Source organism: Engystomops pustulosus, chromosome 1 (assembly GCF_040894005.1).
Source record: "Engystomops pustulosus chromosome 1, aEngPut4.maternal, whole genome shotgun sequence".
Taxonomy (NCBI): domain Eukaryota; kingdom Metazoa; phylum Chordata; class Amphibia; order Anura; family Leptodactylidae; genus Engystomops; species Engystomops pustulosus.
This window is the reverse complement of record NC_092411.1, coordinates 121,825,841-121,844,355: the sequence shown is the minus strand read 5'-3', so window position 1 is coordinate 121,844,355 and position 18,515 is coordinate 121,825,841. Positions and strand designations below refer to the sequence as shown.

The 18,515-nt window shown below is 41.0% G+C and overlaps 1 protein-coding gene across 1 annotated transcript in view; it reads left to right on the top strand.

Annotated features, from left to right (window-relative positions):
* The window catches only part of BRD10 (bromodomain containing 10), a 38,703-nt gene that overhangs the window by 10,195 nt on the left and 9,993 nt on the right, over positions 1–18,515 (top strand). Inside the window, exons 2-6 of the mRNA XM_072152166.1 lie at positions 941–1,135; positions 11,729–13,128; positions 13,453–13,532; positions 15,457–15,546; positions 17,150–17,265. Coding sequence (XP_072008267.1) covers positions 941–1,135; positions 11,729–13,128; positions 13,453–13,532; positions 15,457–15,546; positions 17,150–17,265 — 1,881 coding nt within the window. The remainder of the gene's footprint in view (positions 1–940; positions 1,136–11,728; positions 13,129–13,452; positions 13,533–15,456; positions 15,547–17,149; positions 17,266–18,515) is intronic.

Sequence of the window (18,515 nt, the reverse complement as noted above, 5' to 3'; positions counted from 1 at the left end):
AAAATTTCCCAGTCATTGCTGGACTGCAACAGGACTTCCAATCTGAGACTGTTTTACACCCGTGGGCCGTAGTTTGGGGAACACTGGTTTATACGGTGGAAAAAAGACACGTCCATCAAGTTCAACCAGGGAAGGAAAGGGATTGGATGGGAGAGATTCATGGGAAACAATTCTATATATAATAAGAAGACCACTGCCGGGATTGCGATGAAGAGGAGTGCAGTTGAGTTAGTCTCAACTGTTTTATACTTCTTTTTAACTAGTAGATTTCCTTTAACCCCTTACTGACATGTGACGTCGTATTACACTGGCTGCGGGTGTATGGAGAGGGCTCATGGGCAGAGCACTCTCCATACAAGGTGGGAGATTGCTGCATATTGCAGAAAACACCCACCGGTAACACCCATGGACGGTTACCGTGGTCGGTGCTTGCACGTTGGTGCTGCCTTCTTGTGAGGGTGGGGGGTGGTGATTGCTTGCCATGACAGCCTCGGGTCCTATGAAGACCTGAGGCTCTCTGTTTTTAACCCACTCATTACAATGTGCGATTTGCACATTGTAATGAATGATGAGGAAAATCCCCATGTACTGCCAAAGTATATACACCTTGCCTCACTGTGTATGCTTTTAACTTTGGGCACAGAAGATCCCAATGGAGTCAAGTTACCATGCCCCTATTGGCTTTCCCCTCCAGATTATTTAGAATGCAGGTAAAACAAGCTGTTGATGACTTGGGTGCTCAAAACCTAATGACAAGGTTTCCTTTTGAGGAAACATTATTATTAATTGTAAAAGCAAACTTGCCTTCACATGACATCCATCTGAAATGTTGCATTGCAATAACAGCCTTCTTTAGACTAGTGTTGGTTTTTTTTGCAGTTACTAGAAATAATATAAATAACCTTTGCAATTATACTGTGTTTGCTTGTCTGTATTTTAGGAACCTACAAGATAAACCGCATGCAGCATTAACATCAAGTGGTTGTGAAAAAACTGAGGAATATATAGGATGCACTTCAACTAGAAGGAGATCATCAGCAAGAAACATGGCTAATGTTAACCGAGGGGCCATGGAATCTATAATGGTGCAAGTTTTAAAACAAGCTGAATTTTTGAGAGTAAAGGAAGAAAAGAGGTACAGTAAAATGTCAGACTACAATTTGTCTGGAAATTAGCGTTACTGTTCCAATACAGTGGCCATCATTATTATTTTCCTAAAAATTAAATGCCTTTTAAATGTTAATACTGGCCTATAACAATGGGAAAAACAAGTTATATGACGAACTTTTAAGGGGTTAAAGGACCATATCCCTAAATGCATTATGACATGCATAATGCCATTAAGGCTAAATGCACACGTTGGCATGTTGAAGAGGAAGGGGGATGAGCGCTGCTCACCTCTCCCCTCTCCATAGGAAGCCATGCCGCAAACACAGGCAAAAAACAGAGCACACTCTATCTTTTATCCGTGCAGGGTATGGTGCCGCACATACCCCCGCAGGGTCACCATATACGTGCCCACAACTTTTGTGTGTATGAAGAGGGCTCATCGAGTCCTCTTCATACATAGTGGGTGTTGGCTGCATTATGCAGCTAACACCCACTATTCACACCCGCAATCAGTGCTGGCATCGATTGCGATAGTTAACCATTTACCTGCTGCCGACACAATTTAGTACCTCCAACTTGTCAGGGAGTGTTGCTCCCCATGACGTCATGAGGAAGCAACAATCTGTTCCAGTGACAGCTGTCATTTGGGAGGATCAATAACAGCATATATGTTCATAGCAAATTCTCCATGTATTACAACTTTAGTATTGCAGTATATGATTGTAACGACCAAACCCCAAGGGTTAATTTAATCCCGGGGGGCTTAAAATAGGTATAAAAAAACGAATTAAAAAAAAATCAATCTTTTACAATCTATTTAAACATAATAAAACCGATATAAATTTGGTAGTACCACAAAGAATAGGCGCATATGCCTTTTTTTCTACAATTTCATCTCATTTGTAATTTTTTTCCCCCAGATTCCCTGTAATTGGAATATGAAATTCTGTCACTAGGAAGTACAATATATTAGGCAGAAAGCAAATCCTCCTACAGCCTTGTAAATGAAAAAATAAAAAAGTTGTGGATTTTTAAAGACAGGAGGTGAAAAATGGAATATTGTAAACATCCCTCTATCAATACATTTCTAACACCTTGGTGCTCTGCACCGAATATATTGGATGCTGGGCTTTAATGCTCAGCGTCCAATATATCAGGCACATACAAAGAATTAGTGGAAATTTGTCCTAAGTGTCATAAAAAATATATATGGAGCCAACACACTATATATAACATATGACTGAAAACAAAGGAATAAGCCAGTGTGTATAGGCTAAACAGTGAAAAAAAATGTTATTGTTGTAAAGCATGTGAACACACACCAGAGATGCCATGCATCAGAATTCATAAAAACATTTAAAAAGTGTAAACAAACACATCAAAGTTAACCATGTGGATCAAAGCCTATCCCAGAGATCCACAAAGGGCCACAAGTCAAAAAACAGTTAGAGACAACCCCTACACCATGTAAACATCAGTAACTGGTAGTACAATGCAGTCCTGGAAACCATAAACACAGTGGATGACATATACTATTATAAATCAATTAGCTTCTATGTGACAGTACAAAGTAAGTAAACAAATGAAAAAAGATAAATCAGTACGGGTTGTGGAGCACCTCTGAGTAAAAATCCAGGACCAAATCAATGTAAAAAAGCTGTACAGTGAAAAATGCTTAGTAGGGGGGAAGGTTAGGTCTATGACTTGCTGCCGGAGGCACCCCACGCGTTGCGTCGCAGTCATGCGACTTCCTCAGGGGTCAGTGATATATCAGGCACACAATTGTGCCATTAACACACAAAATGTAATACAATGTGAAAAAGGTTAAAATCATAACACAATCCCCAGAAATATAGTATCACCTTGTCTGTAACGACCTGTAGAATAACAATAAATCGTTATTGAACCTGCGCGATGAAGGCCATAAAATACCCACCAAAGTAAAATACCAAAAAGTGATTTTTTTTTTACCTATTTCAACCCACAAAAAATGCAAAAAAGTGATCAAAAAAATATATATCTACTCCAGAATGATTATATATGATAAATTTCATCTCCATTTTGTCTTAATTACTATGCAGCGCTCAAAGAAAATGGGGGGGATTCATAGGGGGTTTTTAGTAATTTTATATTTCAAACTCACAATAAATCACAAAAATTTCAATGTAGAAATTTTGGGAAATGAAATTAAATGTAAGTAAGAATATACCCATGTATAAGCCGAGTTTTTCACCACAAAAAAAATGTGCTGAAAAACCTCACCTCGGCTTATACACGAGTCAACAAAAACTTGCATACTCACCCTCCGGCGCCCCAATGCTCGGCACGGCTCCTCTTATTACTTCTCTATGCTGTATTAGCCAGCAGAGACGCATCCATGTGATCTGCCGGCAAGAGCACACTATGATGCGGTGGTGTCACCGCTGCTGAGCATCGGGAAGCTGCGCCGGGTATCGGGACCGCCAGAAGGTGAGTATGTAAGTTTGTTTTTTTATGTGCTTGGCAAACTTCGGGCTGGCTGGCTGTGTATTACATGGGGCTGGCTGTATACTACTGGTGGTGGCTGGCTGTATACTACTGGTGGCTGGCTGGCTGTATGCTACTGGTGTCTGGCTGGTTGTATACTACTGGTGGCTGGCTGTATACTACTGGGGGCTGGCTGGCTGTATACTACTGGGGGCTGGCTGTATACTACTGGGGGCTGGCTGGCTGTATACTACTGGGGGCTGGCTGTATACTACTGGGGGCTGGCTGGCTGTATACTACTGGGGGCTGGCTGGCTGTATACTACTGGGGGCTGGCTGGCTGTATACTACTGGGAGCTGGCTGTATACTACTGGGGGCTGGCTTGCTGTATACTACTGGGGGCTGGCTGGCTGTATACTACTGGGGGCTAGCTGTATACTACTGGCGGCAGGATGGCTGTATACTTCATGGGGCTGGCTGTATACTACTGGTGACTGGCTGGCTGTGTACTACATGGGGCTGGCTGGCTGTTTACTACATTGGGCTGGCTGTATATTACATGGGGACTGGCTGGCTGTGTACTACATGGGGACTGGCTGGCTGTGTACTACATGGGGACTGGCTGGCTGTGTACTACATGGGGACTGGCTGGCTGTGTACTACATGGGGACTGGCTGGCTGTGTACTACATGGGGGCTGGCTGGCTACGTACTACATGGGGGCTGGCTGGCTACATACTACATGGGGGCTGGCTGGCTACATACTACATGGGGGCTGGCTGGCTATATACTGGGAGGCTGTGACCAATGCATTTCCCGTTCTTGGCTTATACTCGTCAATAGGTTTTCCCAGTTTTTGGTGGTAAAATTAGGGGTCTCGGCTTATACTCGGGTTGGATTATACTTGGGTGGTAAAACTCCCTGTCTCAAAAGAAGATCATTTCAAATTTTGAAAATTACTAATTTCTCCAAAAATTTGCAAATTGGATTTTTTTTTCATAAATAAATGCAAAACATACCAACCAAAATTTACTACTAACATGAAGTACAATGGGGCACATTTACTAAGGGTTTTTTCCGCAACAGATTCATGATTTCTAGTGCAGAACCTTAGTGAATCGCCGGACCGAGCATTATACACGGAAATAGCACTTTTAGTGCATTTTTCAGCTTCCTAAGTAAATGTGCCCCAATGTATCACAAAAAGAAACAATCTCGAAATCATTATGGTAGGTTAAAATGTTCAAAAGTTCTAACCATATAAAGCGACATATGCCAGATTACAAAAAACGAGGCCGAGCCTTAACATACAAACTGTCTGCATCTTGAAGGGGTTTAAGTTCTAGGAAGCATAACAAAGGGAACAGTGCAACATAGTGTTATGAGAAAAGATGATTTTTTTTTTAACCAATTTTTTTTTTTGTATATTTTTACATTTAATAACGTGGTCAGTAACATATGGTGGAAAGTGTAAGCTGCAGTATATATGGCTTGATCAGTATAAGTAAAATTAAAATTATTATATCATGCACCAGGCCTATACCAGGCTTAATAGTAAAATGCAATAAAATAGGAAAACTACAATCAAAATCAAACATAGATAAAGCAGGAATATGTACTTAGAGATCCAGGAACAGTGACTGGTAATCTTTTATATTGTTTATCCACAGCCTGCTTCCTTCTAAAATCAACTTTTAAAGGAAACCTACCACCACAAATCTACCTATAAAGGTAGATTGGGTGGTAGGTGCATCAATGGGACGTGAGGATAGCCCTTTTAAGGGCTAATCCTCACGTCCCCTCACTTTTTTGGTAACTTTTATTCCACATATATTTAAATTTACTTATGCGGCTACCGGGGCGTGGAGTAGCCGCATATGAGATTACATGAGGCGGCTACTCCACGCCCCGGTACCCACTTTACCCCTCCTACTCACCCATCTTCGGCGCGCAGCTCCGCATAGCTGCGCGCCCTCGTCCGGCGACCCTGCCGTCTGCGCATGCGCAGAAGAGCAGGCCCGCGCCTGTTTCGGAGCAGTGACCGCGCAGGCGCGGGCCTGCTCTTCTGCGCATGCGCAGACGGCAGGGTCGCCGGACGAGGGCGCGCAGCTATGCGGAGCTGCGCGCCGAAGATGGGTGAGTAAGAGGGGTAAAGTGGGTACCGGGGCGTGGAGTAGCCGCCTCATGTAATCTCATATGCGGCTACTCCACGCCCCGGTAGCCGCATAAGTAAATTTAAATATATGTGGAATAAAAGTTACCAAAAAAGTGAGGGGACGTGAGGATTAGCCCTTAAAAGGGCTATCCTCACGTCCCATTGATGCACCTACCACCCAATCTACCTTTATAGGTAGATTTGTGGTGGTAGGTGCCCTTTAAAATTTTGCTAATGGGCCGTGGCCTGGCAATGTCAGTGTGAGGATGCATCTTTAGACCTCTCCAGGACTGCAAAGTATCCTAAGACCTCCCCAGCACAGTAATATGCTGCTTATAACTGTACTGGCACACTTGCTCATCCTCATATGGATGGCAGGAGACCTTCGTCCTCCAGCCACATAATCACTGATCGGTCAGAAGGCATATCATTGAGACATTCCCATGTTTTGGATGGCCTACTTTCAGATGTTCTTCTTTAACTCCATGGGACATGTTACCGCGGTAACATCAGCCATTTTCTCTCTGAAGCCTTCCTGCCTGCAGAGTCTCCCACCAGAGAAAGCATCCTGCACCTGAGGTATCCTCACTCCCTGCTTCCAGATTCGCACTAAATTGAACACCTCACTGGACTAGGCTCCAACCACAACTGCACCCAGGAGCTTTGACTTGCAGGCTCCATTGTTTTCCTCACTTTCCACCTACCATGAAGAAGCTCAGCTTCAAAGAAGTGAGAGTGAGATTGCGTCGTCCATCTTCTTCCAGGACAGCTCACGGTCCTCCATGTTCTGCTCTTCTTCCACCGCCCCTGATGTCACCCCCCACATTCCCATGTACGAGGTTCCCAAGAGCAAGTGGTACAAGCCTGCACCAATAATCTTCCTTCCATTGCTGTGACCATTAATCAGTCTGGTCTGCTACCCTCATCATCCCTAATCCAGGCATCTGATGTTCTCACTCCTCTCAATACTCCTCTGCAGAAGCTCAGATCTCATCTCAGAGCTATATCCACCTGAGAAGATATGGATGGATTCATTGCCAGATTGGCGTCAGCTTAAAGGTCAGAACTAAACACATAACTATCTAATTTACGATCTGTTTCTGACAGAGCAAATGACACTGAATCGAGATTAAGCACAATAGTCAGAGTTGATAACCATCAAAGCCTGTTGGACACTCGTGCTGGTTAAGTTCACCACCTGTTTGACCTTTTGGATGATATGAGAGTCCAAGAGTCCCAAAACTTCCCTTTGTTGCTGCATCAAATATTTAATGAGATAATTGGTGCTGAGGATAATTCTCCATTCGAATTAGAGAGGGCCCATTGTTCCATAGTGGCAAGACCGCTGCTGATGACAAACCCTGTGATGTCATTCAGGGTCCATCGCTTCAGATTGCAGGGAGGAACACAGGCGACGTTCCCAGGTGAAACTATACTATAATCCTACCTGTCCTTTCCCCCAATATTCTGCAGTAGCGACTTTTCCTTTCTGATTGGTGATCTGACATAGTTATTAATTTGTCTCTTCACGCACCTGAGGACCTTCCAGAATTTATAGCAGCCCTGAACCTACCTTCGGCCTCAGTATAAGACTGGCCCACAGTTACTTCCATCCACACCTACCGGGAAGCGGTCAGCTATCTGACATTTAACTCCACATGTTATTGTCTCGCTTACATTCTTTATTTTTTCAGTTCTTTTCATAATAGAAAATCCACGTTGAGAAACAAACTCCCAGGGCACTTTAAGCTTGGTCCAGAGTTCCTAGAGACTCTTCCTAAAGTAGTTTGCTTCAATAAATGTTTTTTTCTTTAAATATTTAAAAAGGGTCCTCTCACTCCCATCTTTCAGAACACCGCTTTCCCTCCTGATCAGTCGGCAAACAGCTTCTTGTGTATAAAGTGCATAAAGTTCTTTATAACTACACTCAGCCATCTTGGTTCATTCTGAAGGCATATCATTGAGGCATTCCCATGTTTTGGATGACCTACTTTCAGCTGTCCTACTTCGTTAACTCTTTGGGACATCAATTTGTTCGGGATTTGACACATTTGGAGTCCCTTCTTTGCCAACCCTCCCCCTTGACCCAACCACTCTCTGAGATTTAAAAACACCTTTCTTTAGATGGGAAGGGGAGCTGGCATTCCTGCTTTTTCACAAATTCCTGACGGTATGTCTGGCCAAGGAAAAGAACTCTAAGTCCTCATAAGGTGGTACCAGTGTCCAGCACTTCTTCATTGTTTCTACCCAGTCTTACAGCTTTGCTGGCTATGTGGCAGAGACATTGGAACTATGTTACATATTTGGTGGGAATTTCACACTCAGAAACCATTTTGAAACTCTACCTTTGAGTTGTATTCTAGTCCACTGCTAGTCCACAGTTAACTCTCCAATCTGTGCTTCCTGACCCTTTGACTATTTCTTAATCACTATCACTTAATATGGTCCTGCCCCTTGGTTAGAGGTATCTGGGAGTAGGTTTGCAAATTTTTGTTTGATAAAATGGGAGTGGCTGTCCCTGATGACCCTAAGCTTTGTCTCCTTCTGGTGCATCCTGAACTGTTCCAATTTACTTCAGAACAAACTTTCTCAGATGACAGTAGCTACATTCTGGATCATCCCCCCTCTCTCTACGGCTAGAACAAGGCAGTGAATAACACCCACCCACTTAAAAAGTGGCTATTTATTCACAGGAAGAAGGATAGGTTTCATGCCGTCTGAGACAAATGGCTTGACTCTCCCTCTACTGCGGTTCCCCACATCCCCTCCTAGTCGCACTCTTTCTGATATGAATGGGTTTTTCTCACCCCTGGGATGGGAATAGGGTGCAGGTACGTGGTTAGGTGCTTTGTGCTGTTTATGTTGCATATTGTTTGTAGCTACATGTGCTAAATTTTACTCAAACTAATTGTTTTCCGTTAACTCTGCACATGTATGATTATAAACATGCTGGTCATTTCTACATGTTCTTCCTTTTTTTTTTCCTTTTCCCTCTTTGCCGTGGAGATGATCCGGCCATGGTTGCAGACCAATTATGCATACTATATAACCGTATGCTGTTCTTTGTATCTTTCCCTTTTATGCGGGGTCTTGCGAGACCACCGTTTATGGGATGTATCTACCATTTGCATTGTATCTCCAAATACCCTTCAGTAAAGTTTATTGTTGATTAAAAAAAACATAAAAGTATGCTAATGAGAGCCTGAGGGGCCAAACTGTAATGCTCTGCAATGATCTCTGCCTCCTACCCCTCCTTATGCATTACAAGACCAGCTTAGACACAGGCACTTCCTTCCGGCCTGCAGCAGTGCGCAGACACTAGAGACAGGTAAGGTCTTTATCCGGGAGGGAGCCATATAGCAGGGCTGACATTGTGTGTTATAGGTGAGTTAGCAGAGCTGAGAGTGTCATTGTGTTTTATAACCATCTCATGGATCCCATCATCTCTCATCTCTGATTATTCTCATTTCTGTTTTTCTAGGTGTCAGATAGTAGTAGAATGTTCAGAAGCTAAATGAAAGTGTAGATAAACCTTTTACCTAGCAACCCTGATAATCTAAGCACATTGTCAGCACACAGCATCTCATAGCACAGAGGAATCATGAAGTGTCTGCTTAGAGTCCCCGTCCACACTCTGGAATTTTACAATGACCATCACTGAGTTATAGGAGCTAAAATAGCAATAAAACTGTAAAGTAAGGGGGTTGAAATAATCTTTATTGTATAAACATCACTAGAGGATTAAAATTTGAGAACTTTTTTGATGGACAAACCCTTTATTGATCAAATAGATTAATGTTGCTAAATTATGTTTTAATTTAAACTTTTAATAAAATATTTAAGGTGGTATTCTTTTTTATAAAGTAACCTCAAACCTAAATGATGCCAGTGGAAGCTACTTCTCTTCTAACAAAAATTAAAAAACTAGCCATGAAATGGCTCTCATATTATGTTGACGTTAAAACAAATTTTTTTTCAATATAAGTGATATTAACCCCTTAAGGACGCAGCCATTTTATAGCTTGAGGCTCAGCCCTATTTTTTGTATTCTGACTTGCGTCACTTTATATGGTTATAACTTTTGAACACTGTTAGTTATCAAAGCGATTTCCTCACGTTGTAGTTCATTTTAGTGGTAAATTTTAAAAGTTTTGCCTATATTTACAAAAAAAAAAAATGCTGAATTTTTTGAAAAATTTGCCATTTTCGAAATTCAAAATCATTGCGTTTCCAGGCACATAGATTTACCGCCTAGATTTAAACCCCCCCCCCCCCCACACACACACACACATGTGGCTGTTGCTTGTTTTATGGGCGCACAGCGAGGCGCAGAAGGGAAGGAGCGCCCCGCAGCTGCCAGGATTTTAGTTTTCCAATTGGTCCCTTTTGTAGGCTATAAAATTTTTGCTTTTTCGTTATTGGGCCATGTGACTTTTTTGCAGGATCAGATGCTTTTTCCAGTGTTACCATTTTGGGGTTGTTATTCCCTATTAGGAACTTTGTTTTTTGAGGGCAGGAGTAGAAAAGCATCAATTCTGTACTGGATTTCTTACTTTTTTGTGTTCACCATATAGCCTAATAATCATGTTATCTTTATTCTATGGTTCAATACGATTACGGGGATACCATACATTAATATTTTTTTTTACGTTTTACTAAATTTGTCAAATAAAACCCTAATGTTGGAAAAATCTATCATTTTTGCATTGCCGTCTTCCAAGTGGCATAGCATTTTAATTTTTTGGCTATTGAGCTGGTTGATGCCTTGTTTTTTGTGGGGCATGTTGTACTTTGCAACAACATCATTCTGGAGTACATATGTTTTCTTATCACTTTTTATTGCATTTTTTCGTGGGATTGTATAGGTTATAATCATAATTTTTGGCGGGTTTCTTTTTTAACAGCGTTCATCTTGCGGGTTCAATAATTATTTACTTTTATTCTACGGGTTATTACGGACGTGGTGATACTATATATGTGGGGTTTTGTTATGATTTAGACTTTTTTTGGGTTATATGTCTCTTTGTACGCTAGGGGGCTTATGGGCATTTTTATTGATTTATTACTTGATTTTTTTTATTGAATAACATTTTTTTTTACCTTTTTCACTTTATTCACCATAGGACATGAACAAGCAATCATCTGATTGCGTGCTCATGATAATACTCTGCAATACTGATGCACATGCATAGGCTGACACTGTGCCTTTAAGATTATGTCACAGACACCATCTTTCAGGCGGTGCCTACAGGCATCTCTGGAGTCCTGACCGGACCCCAGGGCTGCCATAGCAACGATCGGCGCGGTGGGGGGCATCGTGGGGGGGAAACCCCCCCCCAAAGGCAGGTTAAAACACCTGTGATCAGAGCCCACTACAACCAGTGGGTCCAATATACCGGGTGCAGTGCGCTAAGGGGTTTCCCTGTGCCAAGTTGCGCAGGTGTGAGTGTGCCCGAGAGCTTGACGTCACCGGCTCTCCGGCACTTCAGAATCAACAGCACGCACGGTCGTGCGCATGGTGTGCCGTGCGGTCATCTGGCGCGCCGAAACAGCTTTTAATATAAGGTATAAAACGGCAATCGGGAGTTTCTTGCATTAATGAAAATATGCTCGGCACCAGCTCACCCTGAGCTGGTGCCATGTATCTGTGGGTTAGAACTACCACTTTTAAGTGGTAGGTTTCCTTTAAAGGACATCTACCATTTGTGATGTTTAGTGATGGTAGATGTCTCCTAGTAAGAAGTTCCTGAGGAACATTGTTACCCATGGACTTCTCTTGTTATAACAATATATCCCACAGTTGCAGAAATATAGAGTTATAAAAGTTATGCAAGTTGCCCTGGGGCGCTCAGGATATTTCACCTGATATTTTGCCTCAGGAAACCTAGTATTTTAATGTACTGTTGTTCCCTTTTAGTATAGGTAGCATAATTTGATTTTTGCATGTTTTTAGTTGAAAACAAAAATTTTTACATAGTTTTGTTATTTTTGTCATTAGAATTAAGGAGCAAGAGAAGAAAGAAGCAGAGGAAGCCAACCAGAAGGAAATGGAGGAGTGGGATCGGGGTCTCCTAGCTCTTGCAGCACCCTCATCAATGGAGACAATGTGGGAAATACCAGCCATAGGCCATTTTCTCTGCTTAGCTCAGCAAATTTTGAACTTGCCTGAAATTGTGTTTTACGAACTGGAGCGGTGTTTATTGATGCCTCAGTGTAATGTATTTTTGGCAAAGATAATGACTTCATTATTGAGCCCTCCGCACCGCAGACCAACATTGCATAGGCGTCCTAACCTCCCATACAGATCCTGGGAAGCAGCACTTAGACAGAAAGTTCAGCAGTGGTACACTGTTATAAGTCAAGCTGAGAACCCTGACCGATGTGCTGAGAAGCTTGGCCTCTGCTCTCAGTTTTTTAAAGTTTTAGGTGAAGTCAACCCCCTTGAACAAAAAACATTTCATGAGTTAACTTTTAACCAAAAAGTTTGGTTGTTGAAAGGTCTTTGTGACTTTGTCTATGAAACACAAAGTGAAGTACAGGATGCTGTGCTTGGACAACCAATTCATGAATGTAGAGAAGTAATTCTAGGATATGATTCCCAGGAAAATGCATACATTCACTTTCCACAGTTTTGTGGTGCAGACGTGCGTGTGTACAAGCAAAGACCTCTTAAAGCTCCGGAATTTCCTTTACCATCAATTAAAATTAAAAGGAATCCCCGAGTAAAAATTAGGAGGTCCAAATGCAAATATTCTAAAAGACGGAACGGAGTTTTTAGAAAAGTGAACATGGCATCTTCGTCTGATTTTACTAATCCAGAGACATTCTGTGATATTAAAGAGGAAGATTCAGTAAATTGTCAAATTGATAACTGCAAATGCGTTTCTGACAATGATATGAAGATAAACATTGAGCAAGATGACCATAGTTGTAATGATTGTAATATGACTGTTTCTTGCAAAGAAAATGTTGAAAAACCTATAAGTCCTGGAGAGCTTGTAGGATATGGAGATCCTCTGAGTCCAGGGGAGATTAGAATCCTTGAAAATGTGGATAGGTATGCTGAAGCAACATTACCTAAATCTGACTCTAGCCCTTTGAAAGAAAATGCACTTAAATCTTATCAAGTCCATATAAATGGCAGTCAGAATGATAGTTCTGATATAATGTGCCATAGAGTAATGGACATCATCTTGGACCATCCTCTACTAAACAATAAAAAATTGAGGATCAATAAAATGCGACCAAAGAAGAAGAAAAAGAAAAAAATAAAGGATCTACTAAATGAGAACTTACAGGGTAAATGTGAAAATCTACAAAAGCACACATTCAAGTCTGAAATCCATAGTAAATTGTATCTAAACAGAAAGCAAGCCAAGCACAAAAAGCACAAGTCTGGTAAGTACTTTATAATATAGGTACCAATATAGAATTCTGCATACATTCCTGATGCACTTTTAGGGCCAAGAGCATCTTTTTCTCCACAGGGTTGCAATTGCCAATAGTATTAAATATCCAACTTTAGCATGTTGAGAGTCAATCTTCAATTCTAGCATGATGAAGTATCATGGAACTTATGACAAATCAGAGCAGAAAGGTGGATGTAAAAATTCAATTTGAGTGTTTTTAAAATGAGAAGAGGCAGCAAAAAATAAATGACTTTTTGTATGCCTTTGTTGTGTCTCCATGATTTCTTATAAAGCTATTTTTGACTTTTGGAAGGAAATAAATCTGTATCTAAGAAAATGGTGATCAAAAAGAGCAAAAAGTCTGCAGTTTTACCGGCTTCTCCTGAATTCCAGGTAACCAATTGTCTTGATGAAAATTTTTAAAATGCTTTTTTGCTTTGTTTTTTTGCAAAATCATAGGCTCTTTATACATTTTAAAGATGTGCTCTGGCTTAAGAATTTTCCTTTTAGGCTGCAAATATTCTAAATTTAAAAAGTAAATTCTTCCCCCATTTGTACCTGAGCTGACCGCTGGTCATTTAGGCATGGAGGGGGCGGGGAGGATGAGTTAGGGTGAGGTAGGATGATTCAATGACACAGGGATTTGGTCTATTGTAGCCGATACTCACTGAAGCTTGCTTGCAGGAAGCTAGGTAAAGTTTTATAAGTTACTGGAATAGGGAGTGAGGGCTATATTATTGTAATCTTTATTAAAATGCATTTTTGAACCTGTCCTTGGGTGGAAATGTCCAGTTTTTCCATTGCAGCACTGGAATCCTGGTTGATGCTATTGGGGGCCCTAGATAACATTTATTTTTGATATGTTCAGGTCACTGCTTCAGCTCATCAACAGCAAACCGATCACAAACAGCACATTCAAGGCTAGCCATTCTTGTGGCGTTTGTGTACAGGGCAACAAATGGCCAGCAACTGGTTGTACTGGTGCAATGAACAGAAATGGAATATCACTAGGACCTGGAATGAAAGACTTTTGTTTCAATTATTTTATTATACTTTTACTAAACACTTATAACATACATTACTTGCGACATAAAAAAGCCCCCTGCATGTCCTCTTCTGTCTCCAGCTCCGGTGCCATCTTCAGGTCCCTGTGGCTGCGTTGCACACACCATGACATCAGCCGCTAGCTGACATCATAGTGTGTGCGGCGCCATTGGCACACTCATGATGTCAGCAATTGGCTCACGTCATGGTGTAGGCAACGGGACCACCTGGGGAGGCGAAGACGGAGCTGAAGACAGAAGAGGAAATGGGGGTTGTTTTTAAATGTTTTTGTATTAAATCTAAAATGTTTTTGAAGGAATCAGTGCATCTTGGACAAAAAGGAACGTTTATCCAGCAACCAGGCTTGATTGTCTTGCAATAAAACTTCTATTTATTTCATCATAATAGTAAAAAAGTTAAAAAAGGTACCATGTTACAGACATCTGACGCGTTTCGAACTCCCAAGAGTTCTTAGTCATAGACGAGGTTCTAACAAATGAGTACATTCATTATAAAGGCATTTGTAGCGGAAGTAAGTGGCGAGCAAGTAATTAGTCACGTCATAGAACCAGAAGGTGAAGAGGAGGAGAAAGGGAAAAGACAGGATATAATTAAGGGAACTCTTGGGAGTTCGAAACGCGTCAGATGTCTGTAACATGGTACCTTTTTTAACTTTTTTACTATTATGATGAAATAAATAGAAGTTTTATTGCAAGACAATCAAGCCTGGTTGCTGGATAAACGTTCCTTTTTGTCCAAGATGCACTGTTCCGGCTCAGCATATCCGTGCACCGGCACCTGATGTATGGCCACAGAAGGGTGAGCTGATTTACTATATTTTTTCTTTTTTTGAAGGAATGTCTGATAAAGAAAAATAGTAGTTCCATTGATTTCCATTAAAATAGAGGCATTGGCAGCAGAGTTCTTATTTAAACATAATAAGGTCAACATAGTATGGTATTCACTATTGAGCTCAATCTGGCTAGAAGAATAGAAGTCATTGCCCCCAACAGGAAATAACACATTTTATATTCCAATGCTGTTGTTTTTACATGTTACAACTATTATTGTTTCTATATCATTTGAGATTTTGTAGTTTTGCTACTAGTCACTAGATGTTAGAGCAGCAAACACAAGGTCCATACTGGTAATCTGAGAAGTATACTCCTTCTTTTTTGGAAATCACTATAAAAATCTATGCAGTTCCAATGAGGTTCTAATATTATGGGAAAATCTTTTTTATTTTTTTAATTAATTTTTTTTCTTTTTTCAGCTTGTGTGCACCAATCTTGATGAACTCAGGGAACTGATTAAGAAGATAGATGGAGAGCTAAAATGTATGGAAAACTATAAAAAGAAATCGGTAAGGTTGTCTTTTAATATAATTTAGGATTCCTTAGTTACAACTTCCTGATAAAATTTTTCTTCAGACATTATTTATCTTCAATTGGATGTTATTAAAATAATTGTACCTGTAAAAAGATAATTTCACATAAATGTAGCCTTGTAGTCCCTTAGAAACAAGAATGCTATCCTCGGATACAGTCATCTGCACTCTAGCAACGGTGGTCATTCATGTGCCATTGAGGTGCCAGACCACCTGGGTGCAGCGTTCCATGGAACACTCCCAGTCATTTAATATGCAAAAGCAATAAGTTTCTTTTTCAATCACTTGAGCGGTGGTGGTCATATCCAAGGACAGCTTTATTTCTGAGGGAGCATATGACTACATTTATGGCAAATTAATCTTCAGATACATTTTGTTTTAATAAAATCCAATTGAAAAAATTAATGTATATGTCAATGTCCAGTAATACCCCATTAATGGTAAATGGAGATTTAAATCCCCTCCCCCAAATTTTTGGCTTGATCTGAACACTGATAGTCTATTTGCTTGTACTTTTAGTCTACTGAATATTGGTTTAATATGGTTTACTTTTGTATAATGCAGCCAAACCTAGAGTATTGATACCTAAAACGGAGCCATCAGCCACACACTGAGGAAAAAAGACAGGTTTTACCTTCAGATTAACTCTCATGAAAGATTGTTTTCATGGGTTTTTATAATCGAGCCCTTTGGAAACCCATTAATATCTAATCGGTACAAAGTATATACCTGGCCCCCACAACAATCAGCTGCTCATGTCTGCTGCCAGACCATCACTGTACAGTGGATGGAGAGATGTGTAGTGACTTTGTGACATTGCTATGGCCCCCATTCTGCTGTATAGTGATAGCTTGGCAGAAGTCCTGAACCGCTGATTATAAGAAGCCGCCATGATAAGACATTTATCCCCTTTCCTGTGGATAAAGATAAATGTTTAGAACGTTAAAAAAATACCGTATATATTTGTCCATTATCTTCCTGTGTGCCATTGATTTCTCAGTGACTTTTAGGATACTTTAAATAATGAGCCGATCCAAGAAGTCCTATTTACTATTGACAGCTTGGGGCCTTAAATTGTTGGTGTGTTGCCTTACATGGGTTGACCACTTTAAGCAAATAATTGATATGGTTTTTGTAAGGAAAATGATATAATTAATAATAATTTCCAATATACTCTCTGTAACTATTCCTGACACGTGACGTTTACATTGTGTTTTAAAACCAAGAGGACATTTGCCTAATTACATTGCTGCTTACATTTGCACTTACAAAACTCAATCACATTTTGTAAAATTTTAGAAGCAATGTAATTAGGCAAATCTCCTCTGCTCACAAGTTGTTGTATCGCATTTCAAAACAGAATGGAGCGTTTTGACGCGATCACTGAGGTGCGGTGTTCTGACGAGGATGAAGTCCGGCACGATTTACTAAGATCGTGCGCCCGATATCCTAAAACACACAAACAATATCAATTATTTGCTGAAATTGGACAAGCCCTTTAATGATTTATTGATATAATCATTTGAGAGATAACTAAGATGGAAACATAAAATTGTGTAATGATGGTATGATGTTTTAGGGAAAGTGGCACTTCAGAAGACAAAGTGTGAAAGAGCTACACAGCACCTTAACTCGTCTGCTAAAGGAACTGTTGCCATGGGAACCAAAGCTACAAAAAGCTTTTCAGAAAAACCGGTAAAAACTTGCATCAATGAATTATACCTAATGTTATTTTTGTTTAAAAGTTTAAAGGAAACCTACCACTTGAAGTGGTAGGTGTAAGATGGAAATACCGAGCACCAGCTCAGGGTGAGCTGGTGCCGGAGCTTAATTTTGTTAGTGCTTTAAACTGCTGGATCGCGGTTTAAAACACTTTTTAAACTTTATAGCCGAAGCTGCTTCGGCGCACGGAGGTACGCGGTCGGTGCTCGGTATTTCCTTCTTACACCTACCACTTCAAGTGGTAGGCTTCCTTTAAAAAATTTATTCTGGTTTCCTAACCGTAGGAATGTGAGAGAAAATAATGTCTTTACTTGATCCATCAAGCAAAGCAACATTCTTCATAATAGGTATCCAGTCAATTAGATACCTTAAAGGGATATTCAGCTCTGTCCTACTCACCAACTTTATGTGGACATGATGTTGTTTAAGCACCCCAAAGTGGTGACAGGTCCCTTTTAACACTCTCCATCCTCCTATAGATCAATGTCCTAATTAACTGTGAAACGGTGCAAATCTGCAGGCCTCTCTTTAAAGGGAACCTGTCACCACATTTTTCACAAATACAGGTAGTGGCAGATTCCTATAGAGCCCTAGTAACTCTCTGACACCCTGCTTTTAGCCAAAAATAGTTTCCTTCATATCATCATAAAATCAAAGTTATAATCTTGCCTGGTATCTATGCAAATTTGGGGCAAGTCGAGGGGCGTGGCCTAATGTCATGAGACCAGGGTGACATCATAAAAGTTCCTTAAGCTACATAACATTAGCAAACTGTACCCCATGTACATATCTGACCACATAAAACAATCACAGCAGCCTCCGTGGACTTCTACTCCTCTCCATGCATGCTGCTGTGATTTCATGTGATACAATGGGGCACATTTACTTACCCGGTCCAGTCGCGATCCCGCAGCGCGTTGTCCGACGAGGATTCGGGTCTGCCGGGATTCACTAAGGTCGTGCGCCCGATATCCAGCAGGTGTCGCTGCTGCGCCAAGGTCCGCCGGAGTTCACCTTCTCCTTCCCGGTGCATGTGAGTGCTTGATCTTGTGACCCAAATCATCTTTTAAATTCTGTGTTATTCCGAATCCGTCGGGTTGTCAGGCCAAGCGCCCTGATTTCTGTCGCGTGAAAGCCGGAGCCGATGCACCACAATCCGATCGCGTGCGCCAAAAACTTGTGGCAATTTGGCGCAGAACGGAAATATTTGGGAAACCCGACGA